The sequence below is a fragment of the Phragmites australis genome, chromosome 3, assembly GCF_958298935.1.
Source record: "Phragmites australis chromosome 3, lpPhrAust1.1, whole genome shotgun sequence".
Taxonomy (NCBI): domain Eukaryota; kingdom Viridiplantae; phylum Streptophyta; class Magnoliopsida; order Poales; family Poaceae; genus Phragmites; species Phragmites australis.
The window spans coordinates 30,469,235-30,485,619 of NC_084923.1; the positions used below are offsets into that span (position 1 = coordinate 30,469,235).

At 40.5% G+C, this 16,385-nt stretch overlaps 1 protein-coding gene across 3 annotated transcripts; it reads left to right on the top strand.

Moving 5' to 3' along the window:
- The first annotated feature begins 853 nt into the window (after positions 1-853).
- On the top strand, positions 854-9,522 carry LOC133912792 (tobamovirus multiplication protein 1-like). 3 transcript variants are annotated; one of them, XR_009908906.1, is made up of 12 exons: positions 854-1,151; positions 3,667-3,757; positions 3,835-3,887; positions 4,065-4,157; positions 4,259-4,330; positions 4,479-4,551; positions 4,642-4,687; positions 4,765-4,828; positions 5,198-5,251; positions 8,595-8,694; positions 9,013-9,090; positions 9,167-9,522. XR_009908906.1 is itself a non-coding variant. In XM_062355704.1 (11 exons), the coding sequence occupies exons 1-11, from the start codon at positions 969-971 to the stop codon at positions 9,266-9,268; spliced, it is 909 nt and encodes a 302-aa protein (XP_062211688.1). In that variant the 5' UTR covers positions 856-968; the 3' UTR covers positions 9,269-9,522. The 3 variants fall into 3 exon arrangements, 2 of the variants coding, with proteins under 2 accessions (XP_062211689.1, XP_062211688.1); XM_062355704.1 differs by lacking the exon at positions 8,595-8,694 and having other exon boundaries at positions 856-1,151; XM_062355705.1 differs by lacking the exons at positions 8,595-8,694; positions 9,013-9,090.
- Positions 9,523-16,385: the final 6,863 nt, after the last annotated feature.

Here is a 16,385-nt window from a genome sequence, read left to right on the forward strand (position 1 = left end):
TCATGGTGCCTTTTATATTCGGTTGTAGATTTATTATATAATGTATGTGTTTTAAACGTTCAAATTTCATATTTATGCAAAAAAAATATCCGAGCCTTCCTTTGTCTAACCATGCATGTATATTAGGTTTTACTAAACAGTAAAGTCTTGCAGAGTAAAAAATAGTCACCCTTGTTTAATTATGTGGAATTCACATGTACTTAATAGGAAGTGTTTTTGCAAAAATCTCCTTGAGTCCAAAAGCACAGGCCGATGTGACAGAGGGAATTGTAAATCAATTTAAAATGAAGTGTTTGTGCTGTTACATAGTTGTGCCTTGCGGAACTTATTGTTGATTTCTTAGGTTTTTTTTCTTCTAAATGGTCACACTATTGTTTAGTAGTAAGGGAGAAAGATTATCTGATCCAACTACACTGTGATGTCACCGCTAATACATAAGAACATCTAATACTAAGTCGTTTTAGTTTCGAGTATTTTGGTGTGGTTGTGCAAGTGGTAATCTAGTTTTTGTTCTTTGGTGTTTTGCTGCTAGAGGTGATCTTTAGGAGGTGGTGCCGTTGGACGTGGTTATTCTATTCTTGTCGAAATGAATACAGATCCCCTGTCAAAGGATGGCGATCATATGCAATTAAGCAATTTTTGGGCGACAAATAGCCAAGTCCAGCGGTGCAGTCGAGGCTGCGTGACCCCAGAAACGCATCCACCCCTCTTCGCACCGCACCGCCCCAGAACAAAGTCAAACCCCGCACGCACGAGTGCCGAGGGAACCAGTGTGTGACATGTGGGCCGGATGAGATCCTGGGCCCACCTATCCGAGTCCTGCCCATAAATTGTGAAGCGAGAAAGCCGATTGGGCCCATCGAGAACGCCGCCGTCTCCTCCGTTTCTTCCTCTCCTCTCTCCACTCCTCTCTCTTGTTGATCTTTCGCAAGAGCTCGCACTCGGAGGAGAGAGAGAGAGAGAGAGAGATGAGGAAGCTGGTCTCGTCGTCCGTGTCGGCGCTGTCGTCGCCTGAGATGGCGGCGGCGGCGGGAGGGCTTGCGCTTGCGCTGCGGGGCTGGTGGCAGGAGGTGAACGACTCGTCGGCGTGGCAGGACGGTGCCTTCTTCTCCCTGGCCGCCGCCTACGCGTTCGTATCCGCCGTCGCCCTGGTATACCGCCGGACCTTGTTCAAACCCACTCTAACCCTGGCCTCGCCGAATCGATAGCCCCCCATCTGGTCTTACGGGTGGTCGGACCGCTCGATCTGAAACCTCGATGTGCATTATTGGCGCGTGGGAATGCTTTGTCTGTGACGGAAGGATTGGTCGCATTGCTGTTCCCAAAAGTTTCCATTTCGGATTGTGGCTGGATGAAATTTTGTGTGTAAGTTGAAACTATGGTTAGACTGGTGGGTTTAAGTTAATATAAGTCTATACCAAATCACAAAAATGGAATTCGACTCGACTTCCTTTTGGAAATTTGTGTGCTGTGAGAAACTGCCATTAAGGCATCTATCCATACTGCCACCCTATTTACTGAATCATTGTAGATTGTAGTTACTGATGGACAGTGATTCACTCACAAGCAATGTTGTAAATTGTAGTAAGCAGTTAGCATGTGGCCACCCCACCTTGTAGCAGTATTGTGCTATGCAGCCTTCGAAGCAGTGTACCTGTGATTCTAAAATTTAGCCACAGGTATTGGTTTGATAATCCACTTAATACTGATTATATGGCCTACCTGTCCTAATTATGCAGCCTAACTGGGGATTATAGGGTACTAGGTAGGGGAAACTATTGCTTCTATATGGCCTAGTGGATTCATTTTTAGAAAACTGCTTTTAACAATCAAAGACAATGTTCCGAAAACAGGTCTACCAGGTCGAATGCTTGGCTGAATAATTGTAACAGGTGCAGAAAAGCTGTACTAACTAGTTTTGCAAAAGGTAGGGACCTGCATCTGCATGCTATGCTTCCTCGGACATAATGCTGAACCATTCTGAACCACCATGAGTAATGTAAACCATTCTGAACCACCATGAGTAATGTAAACCATTCTGAACCACCATATATACGCAAATTAAGGATTAATATCCTACTGTTTCCAGTGAAATAACATAATGCTGTGTACCTTAATCCAGAGCATTCTTTCCGTTTAGACTCTAAGAATCATCCCAGCAGAAGGAAGGCATAGTGAACAAAAACTCTATAATCCATGGGATTCACAAATTAGCTCCAATCAATTGTTGCACCATCACTTGTAGTTTTCCATCATGTTGCTTTTGCCAGGTGCTTGGGGACTGACTCTTTGCTGTTTGTGAGTTGTGACTTCTATGAAGCAAATTTTAGCACAAGTATTGATTGTCACAACAACAATGCATCCACCATTATGTCCATCTAGAGCTACCACTGTAGTTTTGGCATTGTTACTGTATTTATCTCAGCTCATTGTTACTGCATACATGTGTTATGTTTTTTTAGCATCAGAGCCATGAAGCATTGCCATCATCACAGCTAAGTTGTTAACAACTTGCCTCCTTTCTTTCTGAAAATCCCTGTTTGTTGGCTGTTGTACAAATACTTTTTAGATTAGAAATTTTCTTTTTCTCCTCTTCCACCTCACTCCCTCTTTAAGAAGATAACTAATGTGAAAAATGCTTTTGGGTGGTGCATGAGAAATTCACATTTGTACAATATACCATAGTTCCACTTGTCTGAAGAAAATAGTAGCCAAATTTTGGATTAGAACATGGATCATGATCCTAGAGGTGAAAAAACAACAATAATTTTCCTCAATAAAGAACTAATGCCTGAGATTATGGCCATCTAGAGGGTAAGAAGAATTAAGAAGTAACAAAAAAAAGAAAAAAGACTAAGATTTCGTACTAGCATCAATCCTGCAATAGGAGAAGTGCTCATTTGATTATTCTACTTTCCTCTCTTGCTTATTTTATCCCTCCTCTTAAAAAGGATGACCAAACCAGTCTCTATACTCTCGAACCTGCTCAGTTATGTCTTGCTACATTTAGATTTGCTGATCTAGTGACAAACTAAAATGTAATTTGGAAAAGACTTATTCTCAACAGCTGGATCCTCCTCTTCCGACCCCCCTCTATAAGTGTGTAGTAGTCACTAATGATGTTTTCAAAATCTTATTTGTCACTGCATTGTGTTGTCAGTCTCACTTCCTTAGTTCCTTTTCAGTTTAGCTGGTTTAGTGGACATGTTGGAACTGTTTTACAAGGTATTCATGGGATAAAGTGTATCTTCGGTATTATTTAAAAAGGATTGTGTTTATGCTAAGAGTGAAATAAGAGATTGCTCTTACTACATTCCAACAATTACATTTGTTTTTTGCTTGTACATCTCTAAACTTTGTGCACTTTCTATAATTTTGAAGTTCTATCCAACAATTATGGAGTTCTATCATTGTCTCAAAGACCTTCCATTGAAACATTGCATGCTATCCTGGAAATATTTAATCGTTTTCCCCTTAAAAGATTTACAACATTATTCTGAAACATAAGAGTTCATTAGTTTGGACTTCAAGTGCTAGTGAAACGAGGTTTTAATTCCATTACTCTGGTTTTATGATAGTGAATCTATTGGCTATCGCAAAATGTTTAGCCAAATGACATCAAAGATATAAGTTACTATTAAGTACTCACTTCATTCAGATTTGCAGATTCAATTAATCAGAATTCATTTGCGGGTGCCAGAATTTGGTTGGACCACACAAAAGGTTTTCCATCTCATGAATTTCATTGTGAATGGAGGTAATGTGCCGTCCTGATATTTTATCTTATATCTTCATTGAAATCTACTTTCAATAATCATGGAGTGCCTCTTGCAGTTCGTGCCATTGTATTCGGACTTCATGAGCATGTGTTCCTTCTTCAAACAAAAGTAAGAATCGCCCAAAGATGATTTATCTAGAAAGTTACGAAGTTTTTTTTTTCTTTTTGCAGTACACATTTTATAGTATCTGGATCGCTGTTGAACTATTATCATTAGAAATTTATGCTTGTAGTGCATAATCCATAGCCTTGATTGATTGTTCAACTAAACCCTTCTTTTCAACAGGTGTATACGTTAGTGCTGTTATATCTTCCTGGTCTCTTATTTTTCTCAACCTACACATTACTTGTGCTGTTCTGGGCAGAGATATACCATCAGGTGTCTACTATATCTTTTGCTTTTTGCATTTTCTTTTCCAGCTTCTCAATTTAGTTCATGTACTGATGAGCTTACTTATTTGTTAAAAATGACTTTGCCAGGCTAAGAATCTTCCCACAGACAAGCTAAGGACTATATACATTGCATTTAATAGTGTCATATATGTAATTCAGGTTGGTTTTTACCTGCTCAGTTGATTCTATTGCCATATGATTTTAGGATGTTTTAATTAACCCCAAGAATAAAATATATAACCCAATTGTTATCTCGTATCTGTAGTCTTCAACATGTATATTATGTATATCTAATAGATGTGTACAGGTTTGTATTTGGGTATACCTTGGAATAAATGGTAATCCTCTCATCGAGATTGTGAGCAAAGTATTCGTATCAGGTATTTTATTTGTCGCAGCTGTTGCCAGAAGAATTACCTGTTCATTTTATCAGCTGCTTAGCTCGCTAATGGTTTTTGCTTGATTTTCAGCTGTCTCCTTTATAGCTCTTCTGGGATTCTTAATTTATGGTGGAAGGTAGCTTGTTTCGTTAGCGCATTCTATGTTTTCAGTAAATGTTTATTTTAAAGGTGTTTCTTTTTTCATTTGTTTAGGCTATTTGTCATGCTGAGACGCTTCCCGTTTGAATCAAAGGGGCGGAGAAAGAAGCTTTATGAGGTCATTACACTATTCAACAAGTATCATTTACATACATTTCTACTCTTTGTAATATTAACCTGTTGTGAAAAAAGAAAAAAAGAACAGCCAACTGTTAGCCTTTTGTATTATGCACAATAACTTCCCTTGTTCCATGCCTTTCACTTTGCAGTGGCATATCTCAAAACTAGCCAGTGTAGAATGGTATTATCAAATTTCCGCGCCGAATAGCTTGACTTGTAAGCTGTAACATCACAGGAAACTGTGATGACATAATGCTTATAGTTGCATGACTGTACTTAATTAATATGCTTATCGATGTCTAGCTTAAGATTCTCCTGTGCCATAAATGAACCTTACTAACTTACATGTATTGAAATTGTCTGTCAGGTTGGGACTGTGACAGGAATTTGCTTTACCTGTTTCTTGATCAGATGCATTGTGGTGAGTATGTAGTTCTTATTGACTCTAATATTTATTTTGAGAATTATTTTCAAGAATCATGCTAGCTTCTTCATTGATGTGGAACTAAACTTCAGGTGTTGGACACTACAGAATGTCAATTTTCAAAATCAGTAGATCTTACCAATTCTATGTTGATATTATGGTAACGAAGGGAACAATGGATACAAGGGGTAGGATAGGGCAGATCGCTAATCCCGGGCTTCTCCCGTAGATTCAAGGCTCTGATTGATGCCAAGGGCCGATCGCCCTCTTATCGTCGGGCTTCTCCCGCCGAGAAGAGGCTCTGATCTAACCATCTGTGCAAAAGCCCTTTGCTGAATTCTTTTTGCTGGCCTCCAATGATGCGTGGCTACCCCTTTATATAGAGAGGGGAAATTACAATCTAAATCATAACTTACCTAATTTATCTCTAACTGAATTGGAAACTAATTAAACTCTATCTCCTAATAAAATCCAACTTATTTCCTGCCCATAATAACTAGATAACTTGCCTAAACTAACTTGATTCTTTCCATAACATTACACCGCTCGTTGAAGACAACTCGTCCTTGAGCTATGGTGGTGGCCATGGCTATTGTCCTTGGTGAAGACCTCATGTTGATGAGTGGCAGCAGAGTGCAACAGGAGAGCGGTGATGGCGTGGTGCAGCAGATTGACGGCGACGGTGTGGTGCAGTAGGAGGGTGACAGCGGTGTGGTGCAGGAGGGCGGCAGCAGCAGCGGTGTGGTGCAGCAACATTTTTTTTTGTGTGAAATTGGTGAAGGGCGGGCGGCGCAGGTACAAGGCGATGACTATGGCTTGGCAAGGCAGCAACGATGGTGGCGCAGGATCGGTATCTCTGATACAAAATATTATGGTAACGAAGGGAACAATGGATACAAGGGGTAGGATAGGACAGATCGCCCTCAAATCTCGGTCTTGTTCCATAGACTCGAGGCTCTGATTGATGCCAAGGGAATATCGCCCTCTTATCGTCGGGCTTCTTCCGCCGAGAAGAGGCTCTGATCTAACCATCTGGGCAAAAGCCCTTTGCTGAATTCTTCTTGCTTGCCTCCAATGATGCGTGGCTGCCCTTTTATATAGAGGGGAAATTACAATCCAAATCCTAACTTACCTAATTTATCTCCAACTAAATTAGAAACTAATCAAACTCTATCTCCTAATCAAATCCAACTTATCTCCTGCCCATAACAACTAGATAACTTGCCTAAACTAACTTGACTCTTTCCATAACAGTTGAGTGTGTGCAAATGTTATTTTACACAAAGGGGCTTGCATTTGTGTCGTGAACATTAGTTCATAACAAGATGGCAATTTTGTAGAGGAAGGGTAGACTGAATTATCTGATGGGGATTACAGTATTAGAATTGTGAGATAGAATATGAATTGACATGTAAGAACTAGAGAGGTTGAGAGATAGAAAATAGATAATACAAATATTACTTTGTTGCTTGATTCCAAGTAACATACACGTTGTCCCTTGTATTGGGAGATCTAGACTTACTACCAAGAAACCAACTCTATCTGTGCCACTTCTGAACTTTACAAGCTTACCTAGTCTCCAGCTAATCTTCCTCCCGTACTCCTTGAAGATGTCTTGCGCTTGCTTCTCACAGCTCGTAAGATGAGCCATAGGGTTGTGGATACCATTGAAGTCTTTCATAGCCCCAGACAATGATAGGTTACGGCGTTTGCTCTACGTTAGAGCACAAGTAGCCTCAGCTGTGGCATACATACCCACCAGCAGTTGGAGCACGGCTTGCAGAAACCCCGGCAGACATGGCCCGCACCATGGCACGCACCGGCAGCACCATGACAGGTTTTTGGCAATGTCGCGGCTTGTTGCGGTCTTATCGTAAGCCTCCAATGGTGATACTGACAGAAGGGGTTGCTGCTGTGGAACTGTTTGCAGTTGATGCTGTAGGATTTGTTTGGTTTGCCCGCATGGTCTAGCCTAGCTCGTATATGTGAGCCAGGCTGAGTGCATGCAATGACACTCTGTTTGCTTGTTTGTATCTGTTCAGCTTGGCTGATGTTTGGTTGCTGGTACGAAGACATGTTGCATGAAACAAAGTGGGCAAACAAGCCTTACCATGATATTATTTTTGAGTACCTATATTGTTATAGTCCTTATTTTATCTTATTAAGCCATAATATTCTTTGAAATACATTAGTATCACTTTATACGCACTAATCACACACTAATAGCATCATTAGCTGGGCACCTGAACCTATTGGTAGAAATGCCCAAATTCCACATTTATGCACAGTCAAGCCAAGAGGCCTCTTTTGCATCCCAAGAGCCAGACCCAGGGTGGTACGCAGGTAACCAAACACATGCTGGATGCATCGCATGGGGGCAGGCTGAGCCATATGCAAGCAACCAAATGCGGTTGTAGTTGCTGCATAGTTGATGCTGTAGTGGCTGCATAGTTAGGTGGTTTTCCCTAGGTTGTGCACAGCATTGTCAATACAGAAGACGGTAGGGTTGTAGGGATGCTGGTGGCTGCATGGATGGCATAGGTGACAAACTGTCTATGATCCCAAACTTCTTCTCCAGAGTCTTTAATCTTACACATGACTCCAAAGATGTGAAGCCCGCTCTGATTTGCTGGTAGAGTTTGGCTTCATGCTCCATTAGGTTGTGGTTAGTGATAATCTATTTATTGCATATTGGAAGCCATGATGGTTTGTTGTTGTGGAAGCCATAATGGTTGGCTTCGATTCCAAATGTTACTATGCAACATTCATAGCAGGGTAAACATCTGTTGGATGGTGATGTCTTGATGTTGAATTGTGTTAGGTGAAAGAGGTCACTGGTTGGATAGGACTAGACCTAGAGCCAGGCAAAGAAGAAGAGCATACGCAAGGGCTTTGTTGTTTCATCCTGTTTTAATGAAAATAGAGGAAAACAGAAGGACTGTAGGGAGATACTTGGTTATTTCATTATGGCTTTGGAGAACCGAGTCAGTTGGTAAACCTTTAGCTGAGAGATCATCTACCTAGGCTTGAACCCAGGTGCTCGCAAAAAAGTGGGTATCTCTCTGTGAACTAGTTTCAGCGAGTTTCCCAGCCAGTCAAGGTTCGGTACTTTCTTCCTTTAAGATAAAGTCAGGGTATCTCTTCTTCCTGTGGTTGAGTTTTTTTTTTTAATTTCATTATGGCTTTGTGACAGAAAATGTAGGTTTGACTTGACTATCCCTAGAATAATTTGTAGCTTAAGGAAACAGACTAACATTTTTATGATTTATTTACCAAACTACATGCCATCAATACATTATTGAAAATCACCAATTATACTGATTTGACACCCTTAAAACAGATGATACAACTGTTTACAACAGAACTTTACATTCTCGTCTCGGTACCAAAAGTCCAAGATGATAAAGATGATGAACTCCATTGTTTGGTCGTTGATGTTGGTTTGTGCCCTTTGCTCAATAGCTTGCAGATTGTCAGCTTTGCCCCTGGCACAATACGCACTAGCCACTAATGGCAGTGCCACTACAGCACTGCCAACCACTTGGCTGATGTTGGAGTGCACGCGACTAGTCTCGACTAAATTGTTGGTTCGGCAACTAGGACTTAGTAATTCTTTTTTTTGGCTTTCACAGCCCTAAATACCATTCCAAATATCAAATCCGCATGCCATACTTCTATTAGCCAGAAGTTTTTGTAAAATCAGCTCAGCTTAGGTTTGGCTTGATTTTGCTCGCCTCTAACATATACTATTAACACAGGTGGCTTTTTCATCATTTGATCCTGATCTATCTCTTGAGGTTTTGGATCATCCAATTTTAGATTTCTTTTACTATATGGTAAGTACCATGAAAAGTCAAATCTCTTGTTCATGCTACCGCAATACCAGTTATTTTCGCTTATTTTCCTCTGCAGTTGACAGAGGTACTGCCTTCTGCCCTTGTACTATTCATCCTGCGGAAACTTCCTCCCAAGCAAGTATCGGCACAATTTCCAAGACTTCTGTTGGTATCTTAGGCCAAGAATTACTTAAACACTTCAATTTCCAAGACTTCTGTTGGTAGAGGCTGAATTGTGATATTTGAGCATGGCTTTGAGAAGTATTTTGTCATCTTGATGTGTAATCCTTTTCCCTTGGCCTATTTTCATGTGGGCTTCATATAACTCAAGCTCCAGTATAAGTAAGCTATCTATACTTTTTATTGTCTAACGAATCTAACAGTTGGAGAATTGCACTTGTCGCATTAATTGATTTGGATGATTTCAGTAAATCAGGTTGATGCTAGATTTGTTGGAATCTTGTTAGCATATTTTCTTCCGAAGAGTAGGGGAACGAGAACCGCTACTGACATATGTACTCAAAAGTTATAAGGCCATCTTCAGCAGTTATCTTAAATTTTCATCCTAAAAACATTATTACAGTATCCCTTATCACTGTTACAGCATCTTTTATTTTTTCATCTCCAGCAGCTACTCTGTTTTTTACCTTCTACTTCTCTTTTTTTCTCTCCGGATACGCTGTCAGCCTCTGTGAACAGTACAGGTACAGTACTGCAACAGTACGAGACACTGTTTTCTTCCTCCGGGCCCACCGTCAGTCTCTGCGAGCAGTCTGGCACAGTACTGATACAGTGTCGATACAGTGTTTGTGGTGCTACAGTAGCTCTGCAGATTCTGCTGGAGTTGCTACAGCAGCTACCGTAACTATGTAGCTACAGTGTTTCGACAGGATGGGTGTTTTAAATTTGAGGTATCCTTCTTTTTCTTTCAATACTGTTGGTAGAGGTTGATTGTGAGTTCAAAAATAGGAGAAGAGTAATAGAAGTAAAAAATAGAGTAGCTATATGGGATCGGTGATATTTTAAAAGAGGAGTAAATTAGAATATTTAGAACTATTTCGGTTTTAAAAATAATACAAGATAAATCTATATCAATTTCTATCTAAATGTGCTCTATATTTATCTAGTGTACTTACTCTACTGATCAAAACGTTTGCAACCTATCTAAAAAGGTAAATTATAAGGTAAATTACAAGTAAATGCGGAAACGTAAATAAGGTAAAGAGAGTAAACTTAGTATAATATTTTTTTCCCATGGTATCGATGGCATGAATGTCACTCTTAATCCACGTTGGAGCTTCACAAAGGATATACTCCCGGTCGGCACCCGGTCACGGCTCTTAAGCCACCAAGTCACACAGACAAGGGTTTTACCCGGATGAGCCACCAAGGTAAGGTCTAACAACTAGTATTTCTTCCGGTTTCTTAGTGCCATGATCACTTCAGAGCTTGAGCCACCAAGGCAAGGGTTTTTGCGTCCCTGTACATGCGTCTCGTCACCGCTCTATACCAAGTCGGAGGGTCAACAAACTTGAGCAACTCCGGCTCAAGTTTCTAGCGAGTCACCAAGATTCCAAGACGCTAGCGTACCAAGAGATACAAGCTTGGATCACTGTTTGATCCACTCTCTAGGCAGAAATCATCTAGCAACACAATCTCTAGGTATATAAGCACTAATCACTCTCTAATCTTATGCTTAATTACCTTAGATGATCACTTTAAGCACTTTGGTGGCTTGGATATCTTCTCAGGTGTATGAACTTCTCTAGAATTCAGTTGCACGCCACACCCGTCAAATGACTGAGGGGATAAGTGTTTATAGCCTCAAACCCGTGCACTAGGCTTTAACCCAACGGCTCTGGAAAGCTATTAATACCGGATGATCCGATGAGAACAGTAGTACTAACACCAGATCATTCGGTGAATACACTCTCACAAACTAGCCGTTAGAACCCCACTCAAGTCACTGTGAACACCGGACACTCCAGTGTATACTGCAACATCATCATTGGACATTCCGGTGGGTATACCTTAGCCATTCGAGTCAACATCTTCTATATGTAAATTGCTCCGGTGCCTTCTCCGGTTCTTATCAATTCATCATCATACTATCCGGTGAGCAATCCTCAGCCATCCGAGCTAAATGCAACACTCTTTGAAAAATATGCTCCGGTGTACACATGGCTTCATCACCGAACCAACCCTCTTTGAAAAATATGCTCCGGTGTACATATGGTTTCATCACCGAACCAACCCTCTTTGTACTGTTTATTATCCGGTGTATTTGTCCGATGTACTCTTGCTTCATCACCGGACTATCTGATGCCTTCAAAATCTTCTACCTAGAACCAAATGCTCCGGTGTGTATTGCTTGTTGAACACCAGATTATCCGGTCAGTTGATCTTCAACTTCAACTCTTGAAACTGCCTCCACTGAAATTGCTCCGATGCTTCTGCCCATTTGACACCGGACCATCCGGTGAGGCAAAATTGTCTCTATCTGTATGCACTGTTTATTGTCCGATGTGTGCAACACATTCAACACCGGACCATCCGATGAAAACAGAACTCCTGGGACTTCTCCAATTCAACCAAACTTTGTCTGTGCTTCAGTGGCTTCTTCATGTATTGCATCCATGAGACCTACTAACATATATTCTTGACAAACATATTAGTCCCATTGACTATGTTGTTATTAATCACTAAAATCACAAACATGGCCTAATAGGGCCATTTTCCCTACCAGCTCCCTCTTTTTGGTGATTGATGACAACACAAGCAAAGCAAATGGCAAATAACAAATGATACCAAATATAAAGATCATAAATGAGTACAAAATTTTACCACATTGCTTGGATGCATGTTGTTACCAATGAGTTTCCCTTTGTTGTGGCTCTCCCTTTCTCCATTGCACTATCTTCCTTGATTGACCTATGCAAGAGCTTCTCTTTTATTGATCTAGACACCTTATGTTGCTTCTAGCATATTTTTCTTCTCTCCCTTTGTCAACTTCGGTATTCCTAGACCATCTTGCTTGTTGCTACAATCTCCCTTATCTTATTACTTGCTTCTTTCTTTGGTCGTTTAAATTTCCCCCCATTGTCAATAATCCCAAAAAGGACTATATACACATGTTGAACTCAAAGAGAAAATCATTAGAGCATATGGGAGAGAGCTTCACAAATCATGATCCAATTAAAAGTATAGCAATTGAATGTATATCACTACAAATGAATGATACCAATTGTAGGATATGATACAAATTGTAAGCTATGAAAGCATATGGATCACAATTTATGAAACTCACATAATATAGTCTAAATTTCTCCTATATGTGTCCATACATATGATGAGAATAAAATATATGCATAACTAAACAATATGTTAAGATAGAAAGATTAAGCTATATTATGCACGGAGGTAGCTTAAATGAACAAATATTTGATAATGATACCAATTGAAGCGTTTGAGCCTTGCATACCTCCGGAGACATGTTGATTGCTCCATGAGACTAAAAAAATATCACTAGCAACATATGTTAGTCTCAAAATCACAACTTATAGGATGTAGTCCCCCTAAATATGTGCATACTGTGTGCATACAAGTGTTGAATACTTATGAGATATATGCACTTATTATTGATAACAATGAGAATTTATCCTATAGATTGGATCACAACACATAAAAGATATTGATTGTAAAACTAGTGCTATAAGAAACCTACCACTAATAAACCATTTAGGTTGCTCATGGATAAGAGAGAAACACAAGCAACCTACCATATGAGACTTACACTATGCATTGTAATAAATTAAAATAAGCGCGTGCAATTCTAGATGAGGTAAAAATAGCTACGTTAAATGAAAGGATTTTGCATCTAGATTCATTAACTCTTTTACCTTTGGATGGGGATTTAATTATATGATGTTCATGATCTTCATCAATGCTCTCAATCTTGTACACTTGGCTTCTTTGCTTGAACTTTTACTTTATCTTGTGAGTCAAGTCTCCAAATCCCCATAGCTGCTTCGAGGCTTCAAGTCGTCTTTGGAACTCAAACCGATTAGGATCCCTTCATGTTGGTGATGACTTTCTTGGGCACTCAAATAGGTTAGTTCCACCTTCGATCCTTCTTCCCAATCATGTGTGCAACCATCTTGCTATTTTTCTTTTTCTTGAGCTTGTAGTGGTTGCTCTTTATCTTGTTCTTGTAGTTGGGTTTGGTGTAGAGGTTGGAGATCTTGTTGGGGAGGTTCGCTATCTTCTTCTTCTTCTTGGTCTCCTTCTTCACCTGCTTGCATTGGAAGGACTTGTAGCCTTCTTGATGGCATTTGAAGCGTATCACGGTTGACCTCTCCGCAAGCTTCTTCACCATGAAAGTATGATTATCTTGAGGAGGTTAGACATGTCATTTGCCATTCAATCTCGCCAAGTCTTCCTTGAGCTTCTCTACTTCGTGCTTGAGCTCATCATTCTCTTGTTCAATAAGTTCATTAGATTATTCTACAACAATATTCTCAACACAAATCTCATTGCAATGGGTGAGCTAGATAAAGCATATAAGTCATCACAAAAAGTGGAAGCATCTAACCTAGGATTGTAATTAAAAAGAGATATAGATTGCTTCAAAGGGACCTTAGTTTAAGATTCAATGCTCTCAAATTTAACCTTAAGCTCTTCATGCTCCTTATTTAGCAAATTAAATTTGCATAATAATTGTTCATAATTAGAAATAAAGGTAGCATGAATGTCATTAAGTGCATTGAATTTCTTAAGATCTTTAGATTGTTTCTTAAGGGCCCTTTGTTGCTCATTGATCAAATGAAGAAATTCATCATAGGAGGGAGAATTCTCATCGGATTTATCATCACTTACATCGCTATCCATACCTTTGGCTATAAGACACTTATGAGATCACTTGCAAGACGACTTGTGTGATGATGACCTTGAAGAAGAGCTTATCTTAGAGGAGTGGAAGGTGAGGCTTTCATCACTTGAGCTTGAACCTTTATCATCACTCACCCATCTCCCTATGCTTGCGAATGCTTTGGCTCTTCCCCTTGTCGCCCTCTTATTGATCTTGGCCTTCTTCTCTTTCTTGATGCGATCAATTGTTTTGACCAAGTCTTGAATGAAGATTGTATGATCAACCCTGGCATTGATCCTCTTCATATTCTTCTCCAATTTTGAGACGAGCTTGGCCATCTTGGGGTCAATTTCTTCATCACTTGATGTGCTTTGATCATCATCTTCATCGCTATCTTTATCTCCATCATCTTCACTTGAGCTTGACTCTTGCTCTTGTCTTCTCATCCTTTGCTTCATGTGTTGGTATTGAGCTTGCTTGCTTGTGAGAGCAAGGTTCTTGGTGTCGGATGAGGTATGATCTTCCACCTCCATGTTTATGGTCATCTCATGGGTGGTGATCTTGCTGAGCACTTGACTTGGAGTCATCTTTTTTATATCGTTGTTGTCGTAGATGATGGAGACAATCAACTTATACTTTGGAAGAAAGGCTTGAAGTATTCTTCTCACTACTTGATCATCTTCAATTGTCGTCAAACCTAACTCATTGATCTTATTAACAAGAATATTCAAATGAGAATATATATCATTAGCACTTTCATGGGGCAGTTGATTGATGCCATTAAGCTTAGTAACAAGCACATGATATTTCTCATTGCGCACATCCTTTGTGTCTTCATGTATTTCAATGAGACTAGTTCAAATATCATATGCATTGGTGAGAGAATAAACACGATTGAATGCATCAATACATATAGATGATAAAAAATACTCTTTGCCAATGCGTCTAATTGCCTCTTCTTGTTGATGATGCGTTGCCTCATCCCTTCCTCAGTTACTCTCCAAACATCTAACCCTCGGACTCGTGAATAACAAGTCATTAGAATTTTCCATCGAGGGAAGTTTGTGTCATCGAAAAGTGGAGCACTATGAGAATCCATCATAACCCACAACTCTAGGGTGTTAAGCCTATCAAGAGCACGAGGCTCTGATACCAATTGTGAGGGATCGATGACGTCCTAAGAGGGGGGTGAATTAGGACACTTAGAACTATTTCGGCTCCAAAAACAACACAAGATAAATCTATATCAATTTCTATTTAAATGTGCTCTAGATTTATCTAATGCATTTACTCTACCAATCAAAACGCTTGCAACTATCTAAGAAGGTAAATTATAAGTAAGTAAATGCGGAAACGTAAATAAGGTAAAGAGAGTAAACTCGACACAAGGATTTTTTCCCGTGGTATCGATAGCATGAATACCACCCCTAGTCCACGTTAGAGCTCCACAAAGGAAATGCTCCTGGTCGGCACCCAGTCACGGCTCTTGAGCCACTAAGTCACAAAGACAAGGCCTCCACCTGAATGAGCCACCAACCCATCAAAGCAAGGTCTCACCACTAGCCTGTCTTTTGCTCGCCGCCGTGATCTCTTCGGTGCTTGAGCCACCAAGGGAAGGGTCTCTGTGTCCCCGTATATGCGTTTTGTCGCCGCTCCACACCAAGTTAGAGGGTCAACAAGCTCAAGCAACTCTGACTTAAGTTACCGGCAAGTCACCAAGACTCCAAGATGCCAGCGTACTAAGAGGTACAAACTTGGATCACTCCTTGATCCACTCTCTAGGTAGCAATCACCTAGCAACAACTCTCTAGGCTTATAAGTACTAGTCACTCTCTAATCTTGTGCTTAATTATCTTGGATGATCACTTTAAGTACTTTGGTGACTTTGATGTCTTCTCAGGTGTATATGAACTTCTCTAGACTCCAGCTGCACGCCACACCCCTCAAATAATTCCAGCTACAGGCAGACATGCTTCGGCAGTAGGAACAGCAGCTCATGATGATGCAGTCACTCCAGCAGCAGTAGCAGGCTACCTTAACAGCTCTTTAGGCCAATCGATAGAACAATGACCACATGTTCACATTTATTTCTAGATGTCTTGGGTCTCTCTTTTAGGCATCAGGCCTACAGCTGCCAGTTGCTCCTCGGGCTCCAACCCTAGGCCTATAGCTGCCAGTTGCTCCTCGGGCTCCAACCCCAGCACCTAGTTCTCTCCTGGGTAGTGTCAGTGGTCTCCTGGGAACACCAGTGTCAGCATTCCCTTTGTCACCTCTCTTCAGCACTGGTGTGTTTTCTCAGCCTGCCGGGACTACGACGGGGCCAGTTCTACCTTCATTGTTGACTCTTATGACTGGCGCTCTTCGCTTTGAGGACTCTCCACAGCTGACAGTGCCTTCTCAGTAGCCATTAGTTAAAACTCCTCCAGTT